The sequence below is a fragment of the Nipponia nippon genome, unplaced genomic scaffold (genome assembly GCF_047370975.1).
Source record: "Nipponia nippon isolate SJK-2023a ecotype South Korea unplaced genomic scaffold, ASM4737097v1 scaffold_14, whole genome shotgun sequence".
Classification (NCBI taxonomy): domain Eukaryota; kingdom Metazoa; phylum Chordata; class Aves; order Pelecaniformes; family Threskiornithidae; genus Nipponia; species Nipponia nippon.
In genome coordinates this window covers 2,259,613-2,278,355 of record NW_028262330.1, presented here as the reverse complement: position 1 = coordinate 2,278,355, position 18,743 = coordinate 2,259,613, and the positions used below count along the sequence as shown (strand labels likewise).

Here is an 18,743-nt window from a genome sequence, read left to right as displayed (position 1 = left end):
AAAAATGCCCTGTAGTTTTTATTTATTTATATGATCCACTCCACCTTTACTGAATAAAGTCTGAAGAAATCCCCTCCTAGCATTAGGCCAGGCGGCTCTGGTCATCAGCCCTCTATTTGGCACACACCCTGCTTCATAGTAGTCCAGTATCAAGATTTTTTTAATTTTATTTTTTTTTTAAAGGCAGCATGGTGTACACGAACCACTTTATGAGTTCTATGGCACAGCAGGGCTCAAGGCATTTACCACATGCAGTCAGTGAAGCCTTTCAGATCCCCAAATCCCACATGTGGAGGAAGGGACCGCTCTTGCTGATTGTTTGCTGGCCTGTTCAACCAGGATTCTAGACCCTCGTAAAGCTAAGGGGTTCTAAAAAAATCTCAGTACAAAAACCCTCTAAGCACACTTAGAACCAATCTACTCTCCTTTGAATTACGTTACTATACTTCATAAAGCTTTCCCTCAAGTCTATCACTAGAAAACACTCATGTCACTTCCAGCAGATCTGGGGGAAACACAGGACAGAAGTGGAAAAAAAAAACAAAACCAAAACAACACCCTTGATCTCAAAAAAAAGATGGAGTACATAAAGTGCTTCTTTTTAATGAACGAAATTCGAGATGTACAGTCAGGCTCAAGTTGTGCAGTTCACAAGCATGGGGGAAAGAAACAGACACGAGTTCAAAACAGTCAGGAAGGGAAAGGTTTAACCGAGGACTAGGCTGGACTTGCCACCGGGTGGATTTCTCCTGGACGGTGCTGGTGCTACTGGGCTAGGAACGGGTGCAGCAGGCAGGGATTTTTCTTCATTCTGACCTGGGGGGGCTTCTACATCAGCCTCAGGGTTTTCTAGAAGAAAAGAAGCTTTTAAAGTGTTTGATGCGGATGACGAAAGCCAGATGTTTCGCTGGCTTAGACAGAAGATCAGCTCCTGTAAGTCCGCTCCAGGCTTACAGACACGCTCGAGTGCTGCTGTAACCTGCTGGCAGGACGGACTTCAGCCCTCTGAAGTGTTTTTCAGATGAACTCCGATGCCTTAGAGTTCAGTTTCAGGCATTCGAGAGCCACGTTCACTCAGCTGCTATCAGGGGACCCCAGCAATTTTATTTATTTTTTTATTTATTTAATTTTTTCGTTTGCTTGTTTTAAGTCTTGCACCTCTTAGTATTGTAACTCCGGTCTGAGCAGGTGCTGGAAACCAAGCACAGAAGCACCGGTACTTGGAAGCACGAGCTCAGCTCCAACCTACATTCCCAATTTTGTACTAGAGGGCAGAGGATCTGACAGACACTTCTGAGGCCGCACACGAACAGGCTAGGGAACAGCCATGCATGGGTAGGCTCCGATCGTACATTCCCTGGAAAGCACGCCATAGTTTCATCTATTTTAAATAAACGACCACGAGTGAAGACAGGACACAGAAGGAATTCTTCACAGAAGCACTTTAGATACCGTAGCAAATGATTAACGTCTCTGCTTCATTGACAATTAATTCACGAGCACAGCGAGTACATTAGCACCTCACGTTTTTATAGATTAACACACACAGTCACGAGCCAAAGGCCCAAATCGGCACCAAGTAGCCCCCGGTGCTTGGTGGGGCGAGGGGAGCGGAGCTCACCGCCAGCTCTGTGAGGAAGTACTTCATCTGTTTTTAACAGACCCCTCCGGTTCATCTAATGATCACTGGTTCTTGCTTTGGAGGATTTGGGAAGAGCTGCACATTCACCTTAACCTCCACCTTCATGATCTAGTAAATCTCCATCGTATTCCCTCTCCCCCAGCCTTCTCTTTAACCTGAGGAGGCACAGCCGTTTTAGCCTCTCCCCGTAAGGCAGCTGCTGCACCCCCTTCCCTTCCCCGTTACCTTCCTCTGCCCCTCGCTCCCCTTCACAACCTTCTGGCCTTCACATCTCAAGGCCTGTATACGCGATTCAAGATGCGGGCATATCGTTGTTTACGGAGGCAAAACAACGTCTTGTTTCCCATTCTCTCCCTGATGATATCCAGCATTTTTCTGGCACCTCCAAACATTTCAGAGACCTTTCAGTTATAAGACTCAGGGCAGATCCCAGGAGCTGACTGCTGCGCAGAGCTGAACACAAGACTGGCACGGATTAGGTGTTGGTTCCCCCCCCCAGATGCGTTACTTTATACTTATTTATATAAAGATTATTCTGCCACCTTTTTACCTCCCTATCTTAAGTTGAGTCCTTCTGACAATTAAGATTTTCTCACCATCAGCACATTTGGCTACTCGAAAGAGCTCATATCACCAGCAAAACCGGAGACGTCACTGTTCATTACCTTTTCCAGGTCACGGATGAAGGCACTGAATAAAACTAGTCCCAGCATCACTTCCCACGGCTCATTTTTCCAACCCGAAAAGCAATCACTAAGCCCTACCCTTTGCCTCCTATTCCTTAGCTCCCTTCCTACCCACAGGAGCAGCTCTCCTCCAATCCTGTGGCAACTCAGCTTTTTGTGGGTCTGGGCTTGGGGTTGGTTGGTTTGTTTTTAATAACCTTTGATGCAGAATTTTATCAGAAACACTGAAAACCCGCTCGTGTCACCGAACCCCCTGTATCCATGCTTAACACCAAAGAACTCTGGCAGCTTAGCATAGGCTCCGTGCAATCAGAAATAACCTACCATATAAATTCCCTGCTGTATTCACTAAGCCACAGGCACATCCAAACAAAACAGTTAATACCAAGTTTTAAGCCCGAGGCTTCTGTAGCTCAGGCGTACCGCCGCCTGCTTACTCAGCAAGCCGAGAACAACCGCGGCCATGCCCGCTGCCCGTACAGCGCCGAACGCTCCCTTGTCTGTGCCGTCAGCGGACAGTCCGAGCATCGCGCGGTACTCGTGAGGAGGAGGAGGGTCTGTCCACCAGACTCCACCTTCCTGTCCATCATGTGAAGTCAGGCACTGGTGACAGTCCGTCGAGTGCTGTCTGGTTCTCCCTAGCTAGTCACGTTCATGAGGTACACCGTGCCAACTGAATCGCACAAGAAACAAGAACTACTACCACAGGAGACTTTGGGGAAGTTTGTAGAGCATTTAGAGGCTCCCGTAGCCAGCTGATGCACACATGAGCACTTCCCACGTAACCAAGGTGTAGGTAAGTTTGACAACCCAGTCACTGAAGCGGTAAATGGAACAGGGTCAGATCAAATGTTAAAGTTCTTCCCTTCTCAGAAAGGGTATCATCTCTGAAACAGTTTTCTACTGAGTATGCTGCAAACTGTGATGCACGGAAAGGAACTACAGCTTCCAAAGAGGAAGCAAGAACACTGCTGCAAAAGGAACAAGTTTCCTTCCCCTAGACAGGCATGATTAAATAAATATGCGTATCCCACCTGACACCTACTTGGGGTTTTGTAATCAGTGAGATACAGGAAATAATTTCCAAATTCAGGAGAACAAACATTTTTTAATGATGGAAACCTATTAAGAATCTAGTTATGCTGCAAACTCGTAGGCAGAGAGCTTTTCTTCGGAGGCGTGTTCATTCAGCCCCTTTCGAGCCCTGGAGACAGCTCTACGACATCGAGTGCCAAATCCCACGTGTGACAGGTGGGACGTTCACCAGCTCCCGTCTGCCATCTCACACACCAGGAATATCAAGCGGTGGAGTGACACAGCTAGCTCAGCAAGGCTCTGTGCTCCATTAAGCTACAATACCCAAAGCTATCAACACGAGAAATTAATTTAACAATTCATTAAAATTCTCAGGTATCTGCCACAGGTGCCACGTCCAGGAAGCATTAACTTTCTACACCTTCCTAAGTACCATCAGTGGAAGTTTAACATTCAAACCTTTGTCTGTCATTTTTATTTCATCTTGACTATCTTAAAAAAAACGTAATTTTTAGTCACGGCCACAACAGTAAACAACCCCAGTTACTCTCCAGTAACGCTTTTGGTTTTTTTACCTCCCAGCAGACATTTACTTGGTACTTGAAAACAACTTCCGTCACTGTCGCCTACCAGAAACAACCCAAAAGCCAACAAGTATGACATCTGTGAAAACGGGAACTTGTTCTAAGAGTCAGGAATATCATTCTGTACTCAAAGTTTCAGTCGGCTGTTGCTCACCCAGGCAGCCCTGCTTCTGCTTTTCCCACCCCAGCTCCTGGTGCCTCTCCGCTGACCCCACGGCGAGCTGGTTTAAACAAGCCCCAGGAGCAGCAGCGGGGCCCTTAGATCAGTTTACTTCTATTACCAAACCACATCCTCCTACTTGAGGCATCGACTCTAAATGCCTACGGCGCTAATTAAGATCAGACAGACATGGGAAAGAAATACTAAAGCAGCCTGTATAGTTTGATTAGAAGCAAGACTTATTTTGGGCACAGACACCACTTAGGAGGTAGTTAAAAACACTCTGGAAAAGCTCTCACCCTCCCAGCAAAAGTCTTTTCAGGACATGGAACTGCTAATGGCTTCAGTGATCTCCCACAGCTCTTAGGTGTTGAAAGTAGCACTTCGGAAGCACCCGGCCAAGGTACACATTGCTCTCCTCGGGAAGTAAGCTATTCTGAAGGTGAATCTTGCAAAGGAGAGATTTCCAGCCTCAGAGCTAGAAAAAACACTTCAGGATTGACATGCATGCTGCTGGGGGAAGGGCCTCTGTTTACATGAAATTTGCAGCATGCAGATGAACTTCCTTGGCAAAAATCAGCATTTAAAAAGCAACAGGAACTTAAAAGCTAGTTAATGCAGACACTTTCAGATGCAGTAGCTGGTTTTGATTATTTCTGTGAACGTAGTGTTTGCTGTAGAAGAAGGCAATAGGAAAGAAGTAAATTGCTAAACTAAAATCCATGAAGTTGACTGTTCTATTGAATTATAAGCTACTCTAACAGCAGTATCGTCTTTCAATCACTGAACTCTTTGCAAGATGGCATCCACCTTGCCTTCTAGTACTTAAACAAACCTTGACACCAACTGCTGCTGGCAAAATAAACCAACAGGACCGTTCTCATTTTTAACCTGATGACTAACAGGCACTCCGCCATTTCATTCCATATCCACGCTTCCGCCGAAGTAGTCAGGTCACTTGATTGATTCGATGGATTCAAGGGACAACCCCGAGCTGTCTCTCTCCTAATACATGACCATTTACTTATCCTATATCCTCTTCTATTTCAAAAGCACCTAACTGCAAAAGGCTTTTACTAGAAGAGTCCGAAGGAGTTACTCACCAGAAGTTTCACCACCACCATCTCCTCCCTAGAAGAGAAAGAAACACATTATCTCTCACACTTCACAGCGTACTTTCCCCCTCCATCAAGAGGGTACTCAACGCATTATGGCCACGGTGGTCGGGCGCGCTGCTCTACCTAGCGACGCCTTCCGAGTGACAGACCCAATGAAGCACTTTTAGGCCCGCCACTGGCTCTTAGGGACAGATATCGGAGCGGCATGGTGGGTTCTGCAGACACATTTCTGCAAATTAATATTATGGGCTTGTAATTTCATCAGCTGCTTATTAATATCCTTTTAAAAGAAGTTTAAACGGATACTACTGAAGAAATCCTGAGGATCTGTAACATGGGGTGTACTTGTTATTCCCACGTTGTGAAGGATGCGAGTGGGTAAGAGCACTTTATTATAAACAGCACCCTTCACGAGGCAGCACCGACAGCGACCAGGACATTGTAACTGCCGAGCGGCAGCGACAAGAAAGTTGTACTGTAAGCAATTAGCAATCGTTCCGTGTCCTCTCCTTGCTACTAAGCCACCCTTTCCCACATCAAACATTTATCTGTTAGCAAGGCATTTGATCTATCCAGGATATTTAACTTCATTTGTGAAACACAGATCAGGTTTTTGCAACATTACTGATCGTTTCCTTCACTACATAAACAGCTTTTATTCTTTTCATTCTGAATCTGTTCACAGGCTGCAACTTGACACAAAGATACGGGAAGTCTCCCAGCAGCAGCCAAGGCTCCTCAGTGGCATGAGGTTTTATCAGCTTTTACAGATTTAACATTGTTAATTACACAGCAAAACTGCAGTCATCAGCATGTAAATGCACAGAAACTCAGGCAAATACGTCGCCTTAAGACTCAGGCTGGGCTACTACAGTACATTAGCTCCAGCTTCTGTTGTTTGTAGCTATAACTACTGCATAAAATTAAAGTATTCCGCATTGGAAGAATCTGTTTGCAAAGCTGAGAACCACAGGATTTAATAAAATTACGTAGAAAATAGAATTAGACTAAACAGTTTATTTTTGTTTTCTGTGGTAGCAGCTGTAAATTTAATCTCACTTATATTTGCTAAATTGGAACAAGACACTTTCTGCAAAGAACAATTAATAACAAAAATGGGTTAAAGTGATGATCGATGCCAATTATCAAAATAAAACTTGCTGTTTATAACCCATGAAGCAAAAAGTATCTGCCACAACATTTGAGATCAACAATTTACCTACCCAGTTCTTTTCAGAAAACCGAAAGCTGGAGAGCTTTAAAGAACACGGTTTCTTTTTTCCCCTCTAGAATTTGTTTATGTAAGTGCAGCCTACCCTAGGTTCCCGTTTTTCGAAGTGCAGAGGAATTGTTACTCTTCATCCTGTTTTTCCCATTAAATGCACTCACACGTCGAGCAACACCCATGTTGACACTACAAATCCTGCTCTCTATTGCTACCAGGTAGACAGTTTACATAGAAAGCAACACACCTGATGGTATTATTAAAGACAGGAACAGAAATAAAACAAGCACTCAGGCTACTGAGGTAAGTACTTGTTGGGATGTGAAACCACGTCCTTTGTCAGTCAACAGATCCACACAGTTTGTTGTGGGTAACTATAGTTTGTAAAATCTGTTAAAACACACAATTACACACGTGGCTGAAGCTAGATTGCACACCACTTCATCACTGTCTCGCCAATAAGAAGAGTTAAGAGCTCTAGAAAGCAGTCCTGTTAGAAAAATCCAGCCCTTCATCAACATACATAGCACATGGAACAGAAAACCTTCAGGAAAAGAACACATTCAAATCCTACAAGGCTTCCAACTGCGTGAACCTCGGCGATAAAGCAATCGCCCGCAAAGCATGAATCGTCCCATTATCAGGCTCTTCGTAGCTGATGTACTGACCTTGGGATCTACAAACTCTCCACAGTTCGCATCAGTTGAGTTTGTTCTTTGTGGTCCAGATGATTCACAGTCTTCTCTGATTTCACCTGGCTTAGTCCCTACGAGCAGAGATTGATTCCAATCAGGTTGCGAGATAAACTCACTGGGAAAGCAGATCATAAATAGCCAGGGGGTTTTGGGGGGTTTGGGTGGTTTTTGTTTGTTTTTCAAATTAAAGCTTTACCATTCTAAGATGTCCTGGTCCTTTAGATACTGTCTCACAAATTACTGTCTTACAACAGCATCTCCTGCAGTTGAGGGTGCCACTTAAACAGATGGAAACTAGGGTCCCAAGGCCATCCGTACAGGAAGCGCTTTGCCGAAATGGAAGCTTAATCCCAGCTGCGAGTACAGCGCAAAGCTAAACTTCCTCTGATTAATCAAGACCAATCAGTGCTACTCCAAATACTAAGACACAAGTTCACCTTACTGTGACTTGATTAACTTGGAGAAATTGCATCCAAAATACAATTCTCTGCTTGCAACATCTATGCCCAAGACTTGCATAAAAATACCCTCTGGAAGCAATTCAAAATGAGAAATAAAAAATCCCATGCAAGTAGACATCATTTATAGCCCTGAACTACCAAGTAGCTCTGGTTTCCACACTGAGCCACCGGCAGCTTCAGGCTGATACCAAAAATGAATTCGTGCACGTCAGCAGATCTGGAAACAAAGCACTATGTTCTTACCCGATGATTTAGCCCAGGAAGGTGGGTTTTCTTCAGGAGTTCCAAAGATGCTGGATGCCATTTTGTTCCTTCGCACGGGTTGCTCTTTCGGTTCGTCAAAACCCAAGGAAAAGTTGGAGCCACCACCAGGAGGACGCAGCACTCTGGGGAGAGAGACAGCTTTACAACCTTGCGCGTACCGTTATTAAGCCGCACTCCAACATATAAAACAAGACTGATAAGCCAAGAGATCACTGTTGGCTCTTGTAACGGGCAGGCGTACGGGCTAAATTCTGTCCAAACAGAAACTACGCGACATGGCTGTATCATGCATTGGCTTTTAACAAGTGACGCAGACTGTCACGTCTTCAGTGCGTAATTTGAACTGTAGAGGTACGCTGCCTGCCAGCATTCCGTCCAGACACTATCTCCACTGCTCTTCTCTTTAGCGACACTTACAAAAATAAAATGCTCCTGCACTCTGCTTGTGCCCTTGCTTTATGAGGTGTCAACAAGAGCTGCTGCTACCAGTCTTCAGTCCGAGACAATTTAAAAAAAAAAAAAAAAAAAAAAAAAAGAGGTATGCGGGCATGTCAAATTCCAGCTTTTTTTAAGAGAACCCTATGAAGGCTAACGTTAATCAGACTGGCAGCACAGCGAAGACTAAAATCTGGCCTACGAGCCGAAGTACTGGTTGCATCACTGACGACTGGGGGCTGCACCCTTTATCTGCATTTGTTTCATTGGAAAAACCCTCGAGTCTGCAGCACGCTACTGGACGAGACTTAAAAGATGCAATTAAACACTTTTAAGTTAGACTGTTATTAGGAGAAAGACGTGTACAAAGCTCCAGATATATAAGCTAAATCTAACAATCTCCTATTAGACAGACACAAAAGAAGCCTGCCCGGTACTTCATGAGCTATATCACGGTCTGCTTTCCAACTTGCAGAAATCAACCAAAATGAACAACAACAACAACAACAAATCTTGACATGTAAATTCCTTCAGATTTCATTTTCTTTAGCATGAGATCTTTTCAAGGCTGATGTGTTAGCTGGAGAAGCCAGACAAAAGCCAGAATAAAAACGCGTAAAGCCACGAGAGAACTGTCACAACCCCAGAGAGACGCGAGTACACCAACAGAACTGGGCTTCCAGGACATCCAGGGCTCTGAGATGAAGATCAGGACAAGCTAGGAAAGGTGCACACTTCATCTTCTTTTCAAATAAATTTAATAAATTAAAGTTAGAACTTTCCAACAGAAAACAGTACACAGCTTGTTAACGCACCAAACCCAGGAATTCAACACAAAGAACGTGTCTGATTTGACAACGTCATTGCCGTCGGTAACAGCGTGCAGATCTTTTGAGACTTTGTGCCTTTGCATTCCAGATGCAACACAAAAACACTTCCCCAGTCTACAGAGCTCAGACAACACAACAGCAAGAAAAATTCACAAAGGTGTTTGGCATGGATATTTAGTGTACCTTAACTAGCAAACTACTTTTCCCTACAAAGTTATTCTCCAAAGTTCTAATTATTAATGCTCAGCCGCTAATGGGAGGATCCCAGTAGATTGCAGAATACATTTTAAGAATCCAAGAACATTTTCATGGCTTGCTTTGTCTCCTTTCCGAATTTAAGAGATGTGGCATAATGGTCTTGAATCGCTCCATTATCTTTTTTTCCAGAGGAAATGCCCTGGTATAGAAGGTTTATTTTCTTAGTTACACATGTTGCACTTACTAATTTGCAGAACAGCCTGTTCAAAGGAGGGCTTGTTCCCACATCTTAGCTCACCTTTATTTTACCAGAGCAGCGAAACCAGTGCTCTCTTAACAGCACGCCACTTTCCACTGACAGCCTTAATGAAATTAACAGAAGAGGCAGCTGAAGGAAAAAAAGCCATCGCTCAAACCGTTCAAGAAGGATAACCCCTCTTGCCAACCCCTGCTAGAGGCTGACAGATTTTATGAGAAGCCTCTCGCAGCCCTGGGATGTTGTAACACGCTTCATCAAAGCGACATTTAACACTTCAAGCAATGAACCGCTCGTAAAATTGCACCTGATGCCCAGTGATACGTACTGAAAATTCATCCCCGGCTCCATCCAGGAAGCGCTCTTGTAAAGGGCTTGGGGTATTGTCTTTTTTTTTTTTTTTTTTTTGCTTTGTTTTAAAATGCACCCCAAAAAGCTAAAAGCGAACAGGCACCATCGGCTTTGTCAGGCCACAACCTTACAGAAAAAGGTGTTTATCCTTACGATAGCTTGGAAAAATAAGACACCATCGTCTCCGAGCCAGCTGTTACTCCTGCAGAGACGTGGGTGCCCGGCACAGCGCCCTGCACCCCCTCCAGACGAACCGGCCAAGTTTTCTTTGTTTCCAGCCAGGCTACGGCTGCCCCCCCCCCCCCCGCCCCCGTTCGCCCCCCCGGCATCCCCGCCGCGGGGTCGGGGTCGGGGCCGGGGGAAGGGGCACCCCCGTTCCCTGCCAGCCGGGGGTGGAAGACGCAGCCGCCGACCCCATCGGCCGCCCCGGCCGGGGCGTGCGGGGAGCCGGCGGGCAGCGGGGCCGCGGCGGGCAGGTGGGGAGGCCGCGGCGAGCAGACAATGGAGCCCGCCCGGCCCCACCCAGAAGGCGGCAGCCCGCGGGGCCGCTCCGCCGGGCCGAGGGGCAGGGACGGGCCCCGCCGCCGCGGGGAGGGGAAGGCGGCGGGCAGAGGGGAGCGGAGCCGGGGCGCAGCGCGGCCCCCCCCCCCGCGCAGGGAGGCAGGGAGTCGCCTCCCCTCTTTGTTCGGAAGCGGCAGGGACGCACGGGCACACCCGAGCAGCCCGGGGTGGGTCTCGCCAGCTCCCACCCCTGCCGCGGCTCCCACACCCCCCTTCCCTTCCCTTCCCTTCCCTCCCTCCCCTCCCCCGGGCAGCTGCGGCAGGGCACGGCCACGGCCACGGCCACGGCCACGGCCACGGCCTGCCCGCCCCCCCCCCGCCGCCGCCCCCCGGCAGCGCAGCTGACTCGCCCAGCCGCCCGCTGCCCCCGGGTGGGTGCGGCCGCCGCCTCCCCGCCCGGCAAACGGCCAAGAGGAGCCGCACACGCCGAGCCCTGACCCCGCCCCGCCCCCCCCCCCCCCCCCCCTCGGAGCCGCTTCGCTGCCAGCCGGGCCCCCCCCGGCCCTGAGGCGAGGGGGGAAGCGACGGCCCCGCCGCGAACGCCCTCAGCCCCGCCGCCCTGACGGTCCCAACGGTCCCCGAGCCTCCGCCGGACCTGGAGCTGCTCCTGCCACTGGGGTCCATGCCCGAGAAGGTGGTGGTGGTGGTCATGGCGGCGGGGGCGGAGGAGACGGGCGGAGGGGAACGGGCACCGCGGAGAGGCCAGCGGGCAGCGACGGTCCCGGGAACGGAGCACCGGGCCCCTCCCGGCCTTGCCCCGCTGCTGCCGGTGACAACTGCAGCCGCCGCCCGCACCGGCCGCCCTTTTTATACCCACTTTAAGGCCCGCCCCTCAGCTGCCTTATCATTGGACGGTTCAAACCCAATCCCGAGCTTCTATTCGACCGTGCCTTGCCACTCTGCCCTTAGGCCCGCCTCACCGTCTATTCTGAGGCGCCTTGCCTCATCGGTAAAAGCTCATTGGTGAAACAATACGTCTGCTCTGCGCTGATTGGCCGTGCCTGGGCGGCGGCGCCCTTTGTTGATGATTGGCGAGAGGCCTGTCGCTCAAATCAGGTGAGCTGTGATTGGCTTAGCCACCCATGAGGCGAGACAAAAGTCCCGCTGCCGTTTCCCTTGTGAGGGGCGGCCGTGCCGTGAGGAGAGGCCGGACGGGGGGGGGGGGAGGCCTCGACGAACGCCCCTCGGTGCTCCAGCCGCCCCCAAAGCCACCGCTAAGGACACCACCTCAAGTGCCATCGGGCCACCAACGCCCATCCCCGGCACTCCACCCAGCCGTCCCCGCCGAGGCCCTGCTCCCTCAGGCTTACCACCACGCTGGGAGGTGTCCCGGCCCCTGCCAGCCTTGAAGTTGCCTCAAAGCGCGTCATGGCGCAACTCCAAAGTACACGGATGAACGATACAGAGGCCATCGAGGTGCGGGGTGTCCGCGTAAGGCCGCTGCAGCGCTAGGGGTTAGCTCCAAGGAGGATGGAGGAACGTCCAGCGGCCGGCAGAGACACGCACGGCTGCTGCAGCGGGGACGGCGTCAAACGCTGTCGCCTCGGAGCAGAACGCATGGTGCAATGAAGCCATTTGCAGTATCAGGTGATTTTGGAGCAGTGGATTATTCCCTTAAAATTAGGTGAGTCCATGAATGTCTGCGGTAGGTGGAGTACAAAGCCCAGCAACACTGCTCACCTGTCTTAAAAGCACGAGGCTGCATGCTTTCGTGTGTCTTCCTCCCAGTGCCAGCGCAGAACTCGTACAGCACGCCATTTAAGTTACCAGGTGTTGGCTGCTGACCCCTCTGTCAAATCCACCTCTGCTTTGGTGACTGGGAGCTTCCCGAGCTCCCTGCAACTTTCACACACGCAGATGCTTCCTTGATCACCACAACTTTTGCTCTGAAATTAATGCATTAGGACCTTCCACTGCAAATGCTATTTTCATTAGTACTTGCATAAAGGAGGGAGAAGGGGGAAAGAAAACCCCTATATCTGTTCTATGCATCCCTCCCAGTTTGCACTATAACAGCCCTTACTACCCCCAAAACACTTCTCTCTAGAAAATATTTCTTTTTGGTCTGGGAAATGCGAGCTTTGTTTGCGCTACTTCACTCTGTGCAACATGAGCTCAAGCGTCCAAATTATCACCAGCCTGAATATTAACACAACTCAGGAAAGAGCTGAGCTGCTAAAACCACACAAACAGGACCACAGTATTTTATTTTTTCTAATCTAGGATCTATAAAAATTTCTTGTTTAATAAAAAGCCCCAACCACTATCTAGGTCCCCAGGGAATGTCTTGTCTCATCATATCTTTCTAGAGGCAGATTAAAGGGAAATTTTAAGTAACATGACACAGTTTTAATTCTGTTATCCCTTAGGCTTGGGCATTAAGAAGTCAAATGATACCTACTTGCATACAGGTAAGCACCTGCTCTCTCGGGAACTTTCAAAAGTATTTTGTCATCTAAATGCTTTTTATTCAAACCCACAGGATCTGACTCTTAAATTTGTACCCCTGAGACATACAGAGCCATTCTTTAAAGTCAAGATGAAGAAAAACCCGTTCCCTCTGACAAAGCTAGTTTTAACATGCAGCTTTAAAATTCCAAACCTTCAGTGTTTCCAAGGGACCCCACTGATCTCTCAGATAGCCCTGGCTGCAGGACCGTCTCGAAATAAAAGCTGCTTTGCTGATTATTTGCCCAGAACAAGATGAAGGGGTTTATGAAGATGGCTACAGGAACTGGGCTTCCCATCCTTCCCAGGATGATGACATTTGACCAGAACAATTCTCAGCAGCTGTTTGAAAACCTCAGACACCAAACAATTCCACCTGTTGTTGAAATTCAACTGGGAATGAATGCAGAAAGCATCTGGAAGTCTGAACAAGACTCTAGGAAATGCAAGGGTAAGGCAAGGAGAGATACCATTGGTTTGAGAAAAGCCCCAGCTTGGTCATCCTCCTGTGACCAAGGTTTCTTCTGCACGCCAGTCTCTGCTATTTATGGCAGTCACAAAGCACTTGCTTTTATTCCAAGCACATCGTACAAAAAAATAGGTTTTGACTCAGTCTTGTCTTTTCTTCCCCCAATTCACTCACAGCTGAAGGCGAAAAGCGTCAGCTAATAAATAATCCTTCTTACAGCTGGATTTGCAGCTGTCAAAGACTTTCAACATCTGAAGCGAGGCATGGTGGAAGTTCAGTGGAAGACTGGTATCCTACAGATTCAACGGTTTGTCCTACCGAGCAGAGGCTGTAGTTTGCAAGGGTTGTGAAAGTTGCTTTGGCGCCTCTCTACATCTTCAGGTAAAGTTCGTAACAGTAAGTTAGTGTTTGGGAAGGGGGCTTGAATCACAACGTCCGGACTCCTCTCAAAGCTGCAGGGATGTAGTTCTGAACAGCACAAAAAGCAGAGTGGCCAATTCACGCTGCTGTTCTCGTCTGGGCATCCAGCATTACCGCGTCTGGCAGCGTACTCCAAAGCATTGGTCCTTAGCGGAAAAAAAGACAAGCATCACTGGAAGGGGAAGTCAGTGTCCTGACGGAGTCCTCAAAGAGCTCCTTTCATTCCACTTTTGTTTTGTCCGAGTTGGCTTAAACTGTGAAGTTTTCTTAATCAAGTGTTCCTTCAAGAGCCCTTGCAGGGCATCGGATTTGCCTCAATGAGATCTATGGGCTGGATGCTGAAAGGGGGGGATCTGAGCCACCAAAACCAGCACAAAATTCATCACAAAGGGTGTCCTTTGCGTCCATGTCCCCCTGCAGAATATTCCTTTCCTAAGGAGTAACAATCTCTTTATTTGGGCTTCCACAACCTTCGTCTTTCCCCAGGGCTCCAAAGTCATCCTCACCTCAGGATTAATTGTTCAAACCTACAGGGCTTCCCACAGTCCCCATCCCCACTTCAGCTCCTCGCAAACTCGTACGCGTCTGGTGTCTTCCCACAGCGCCCCACCGACCCTCATTACTGCTGGGATCTCTGCGGACAGCGAGCCACGTCTTTCATAGCACCACCAGCCCTACTTGATCCCTCCCAGAAAGCTGAAATTCTTCAGGAGAGGAAAACTCTTCCCCTCAAAGGGAGTCAAACCATTTAATAAACACCAGCTGCGCCTCCCAGCATCGCCATGTTCGAGTAAGACCATTCGTCCCATGCTCCTAGCGAAGAAACCAGAAAGCCTCTGTAATTAAGCATCTTGAAGGCCAACCAAAAACTGCAAGCAGGGATCAAAATCCAGTCTTCCATCTCCCATTTATCCTCACACTCCTACATCCTAACCACCAGGGAGAAGTGCTGTACTACCAACTCGTCCTGACACGAAGTACAAAAAGCAAGGTAAATTAGAGGATTAAAATATTCACTATCACAACACATTCAGTTTGGCAACCAGTTAACAGCCAGAACGAACAAACCTCAATAATCCAGAGAATGAAATGTATTAGATTACACTGCTAATATAATTAAGAATAATTCAAGTTATTTAAATGCTTTCAGATTGTCTTTTATTACTCCACAACAGTCCGTCACACCAGCTGGTACAAGCGTACTGAGAAGTGGCCACAATCTACATTCTAATAAAAACACTTCAAGTAATTATTCACTTTCAATTTAAGAGATGATGATCGAGGAAGCATCTAGTTTTTCATTTTTAGCTTTGAAAACAAATTGCTATTCCTTAGAAACTCAATTCTTTCCAATTGGCTGAAGCATAGAAAGTCTTATTTCTTTGAGCCAGTCATGTTATACCTTTTCATTAATGTTGCAGTAACGGTCACAATAGAACCAGTACCCGACAGACAAAATGACAGCACTTACATTACATTGGCTGCCTCAGAAGAAATGAAGGGACTAAAAAGGAATATGCTTGCGAGAAAATAAACTGGCTTTGACCGCAACCTTTGCAGAGACGCGGTATCTGTTTTGATACTGCAGTTATCTTGCAGCAGCCATTATCTTAGTACTGCTTCGGGGTTCGTTCTTTTGCCGAGAACACCTCCATACGCCAGTGCAAGAATCCCTCTCGCATCACCACGCGGAGTATTTCCTTACACCCTCGCAATTTAGCGTATTCTGTTTCAGAAGAGCCTTGCACTCCCAGAACCCCTTTTGAACCCGCGTCTCGAGCCACTGGATACCGATCCTCACCAGAGCCCTGTTCAGTGGGTATTATCCCCACCGCGCTGATAAACTACGGCACTGGTTGTCAGGTGTTAACCAGGGGTCCCGCCAAAACCAGCTGTGCTTCAATCTGTCATTATCCCCCTGTACATGAATAAAAATGCCTTACTTTAGGTGCCCGAAACAATCTTGGTTGCATCTTTTTAAATAACTGCTAGTGTCCATTCCACCGCTGAAACCGAAACTGTTAGAGGGACTAAAGACCCGGCATACGCTAAAGGCAAGGTCTCCTCATCCCCAAGAACTCGCTGCAGTATTGTATCCAGTTATAACTCACTCCATTCTTTTTCATTTAAACACCATGAGAGGAATATTAACTAGATTGCATGGCAATCACTTTAGAATGCATTATTTGAGAATTGTGGGTAATGATATAATTTGCCCAGGCTCTTGAAAGATCTCAGCTGTTTATTAATGATAAACATGAAAAACTTACCTCCCAGCTAGCGTGACAAGAGCTCTTTGCCCAGCTTTCCTGTATCCTCTGACACGGGGACTTCTAGTAGTCCGTTCGGCTACCAGCATAAACACGAGAACTGTTACAGATCAAGCCAGGCCAAACAGCTAAGCCAGCTCCAACTAATTTGATCCAAATTGTTTGTATCCCTGTACCTCACACTACTTCTGAATCACCCCCCCTAGCAGCAGCTCTCGTAGTGAAGATGAAGTCACAGCAAAACCACTCAGGAAACAGGAAGCAACAGGTAAATTCTCTAAGCAGCAGAGGAGCAGTGCCGCCAAGCAACAAGCGCTATCGTAGGGAGAGTATTTGCAAGATCATGTGAGAAGAGTTCTAAAAAAATCAGTTTTTAAAAAAACAGGTTAGTATTTCTGCATTGCTGCGTACACAAATATGTATCAGAACGTGCCAGTCCACTTAACAGTTTGCTAGACTAATGGAAATTAAATCTTTGAAGCTCTTAAGGAACTAAGTCACTTAAGGTCTTTGAGAGTTTCTTGATTTTTATCTAATCAAGGGAATCTCTCTCAGAAAAGACCATTTAATCAGTTTTTGATTGCAGTCACCATCTTCCATAAACACCATTCAGCACTGTTAGAAGAAATATTTCAGAAATATGAGGAGCAAGCTCAGGTGAAGAGCAGAAAGGTGTTAGAAATGGAGGAATTTTGGTGATCAATGCCTCTCCATTTTTTAACAGCCTGTTGCTAAATACTAGAGGAAACTTCAATTTATGCTGAATTAAGGAGTATTTCCAAAGCTGTCACATCAATTCAAAGGTACAAAAGCCTATGTTTTTCATTTTTGTACAGGGGAATTTTGGTAAGCTAATCAAAATTCATGTTAAATGGTCTCATTTTATTAAAGGAACATTATGTTACAAGAATCCTGCACCTAAGTTCATGACAGATGAAGCACCACTCTACTAATTCAGGAAATTAAGACACTGGTTTTGAAAGCATGCTGTTCAGTACCTGTCACTTGACTTCTATTGCCTCAGGAAAGAAAAAACAGTAGGCAAGATACAACAGGGTGTTTTGAGCTTCAGAGTCTTAAGTTGGGCTGAAAAAAAAGCTGTACTTCAGGAGACCTCACCCTTTCTTCAGAAACTAAAGCAAGTCCAAACATCTTTTTTGGCCAAACAAGATAAAGACCGCTTTCTCCTGGGAAAAATCTGGGCACGACACCAAGTAGAAAGAATTTCATACACTGTTATCAGCACTCTAGCCAGGTTGAAAGCCAGAGATTCTAAAGCCGAAGAGCAATGTATTCCATGTCTAACCTATGAAAGGAGTTGAAATATATGCCCCACCACCCTCCTTTCCCCCTTTCCCCCCCCAAAGAAGTTTTTTCCAGGCCTTTGTGGGTTTGGATATGAAAACATTTGTTCACAAGAAGGAATTCCAACCTTGCAATATACCACAGCAGTCTACAGGACATACACCAGAGTGAGAAACAATCTGCTTAGCAGTAGAATTTCCTAGACTTAAAACAATGGCATACGGTAGCTTATATTCCTCAGCTACACAGTCGAAAGGAACTGCAAAAACCAGATGCTCTTCTTCTTGTATCTCCATTAGATGCAATTAATGTCATATCAAATGTGTTAAAATCGTGACAGAAGTCAAACAGATCGTTGCCCATCAGCTAAATGCACAGACTCATCATTTTGCCACAAAGTTAAAGCATCTCCAGACCCAGCAGGCACAGGCCTAGCAGGCAATAATCGCTTCTTGACTTAACTATTACAAGAACTACCCCCAAAAAGTGAGCTCTGCTAACAGGTTAATACCTAAAAGAGCATTAACTTACTGCAAACACTACAAAATAGGAGACCATTGCTAGGACACCAGGGAATGCTCTGGGGCTGCTGAGCAGACAGGTACATAACCTTTCGGGAACATCCACGGATTTCACCACGACCTCTCAGCTTCCCCATGAGAGAACTCCAGAACAGCAGCCTCGTGGGAAAGACCCACAAAACCCATCACCGTCACTAGCGCCCTCCAGCACTCCAAGCCTCTTCCCCTCTCAGGTGGGAACACCACAGTGGTAAAGCAGAGCTTGGAATCTACACCACCGTAGCTAAATACACCCGAAACCAGAACGCAGTTCTTTATTTTTGCTTTACATTTCCAAGCATCTCCTATTTGATACCATGGTAAACTGAATGGTTAACGAAATTATTCGCTCTTTTTAACTCAACGTTTACATAAAAAAGCATTCCAATACAGACTTTTAAATAAGCTACTGTAACAACAATATTGATGTTTCTATTAAAGACTGACAAAAAGAGCTCAACCCAAAGGCATAAGTGAGTACTCCAGGACTTTGCAGTTTGCCTAATCAAACATTTTTGGCTTAGCAGAACATATACATTTTAAAAAAAGAAAAAAGGAAAGAAAAAGACAAAACCGACTTCTATTTCCAGTTCAGCTACTGACTGACTGTCTCAAGGAAGCCTTTCATTTTCCAACAGTCTTCTGACTGTAAAAGGGGATTATGCTTACTTACCGCACCGAAAGCTGAGAATTGAGAAGCATAAAGTGCTGCATAGAAAGAAATACAAGTGCTGAGTACTATTACTCCACAGAAAAATAAAGAAAACTGG

At 46.7% G+C, this 18,743-nt stretch overlaps 1 protein-coding gene across 1 annotated transcript; it reads right to left on the bottom strand.

Annotated features, from left to right (window-relative positions):
• Positions 1–578: 578 nt before the first annotated feature.
• JPT1 (Jupiter microtubule associated homolog 1) lies at positions 579–11,289 on the bottom strand. The gene is made up of 5 exons (XM_009474121.2): positions 11,097–11,289; positions 7,850–7,992; positions 7,119–7,216; positions 5,211–5,238; positions 579–849 (listed from the first exon to the last, which is right to left on the bottom strand). Exons 1-5 carry the CDS (start codon positions 11,150–11,152, stop codon positions 707–709), a joined length of 468 nt encoding a protein of 155 aa, XP_009472396.1. The 5' UTR covers positions 11,153–11,289; the 3' UTR covers positions 579–706.
• Positions 11,290–18,743: the final 7,454 nt, after the last annotated feature.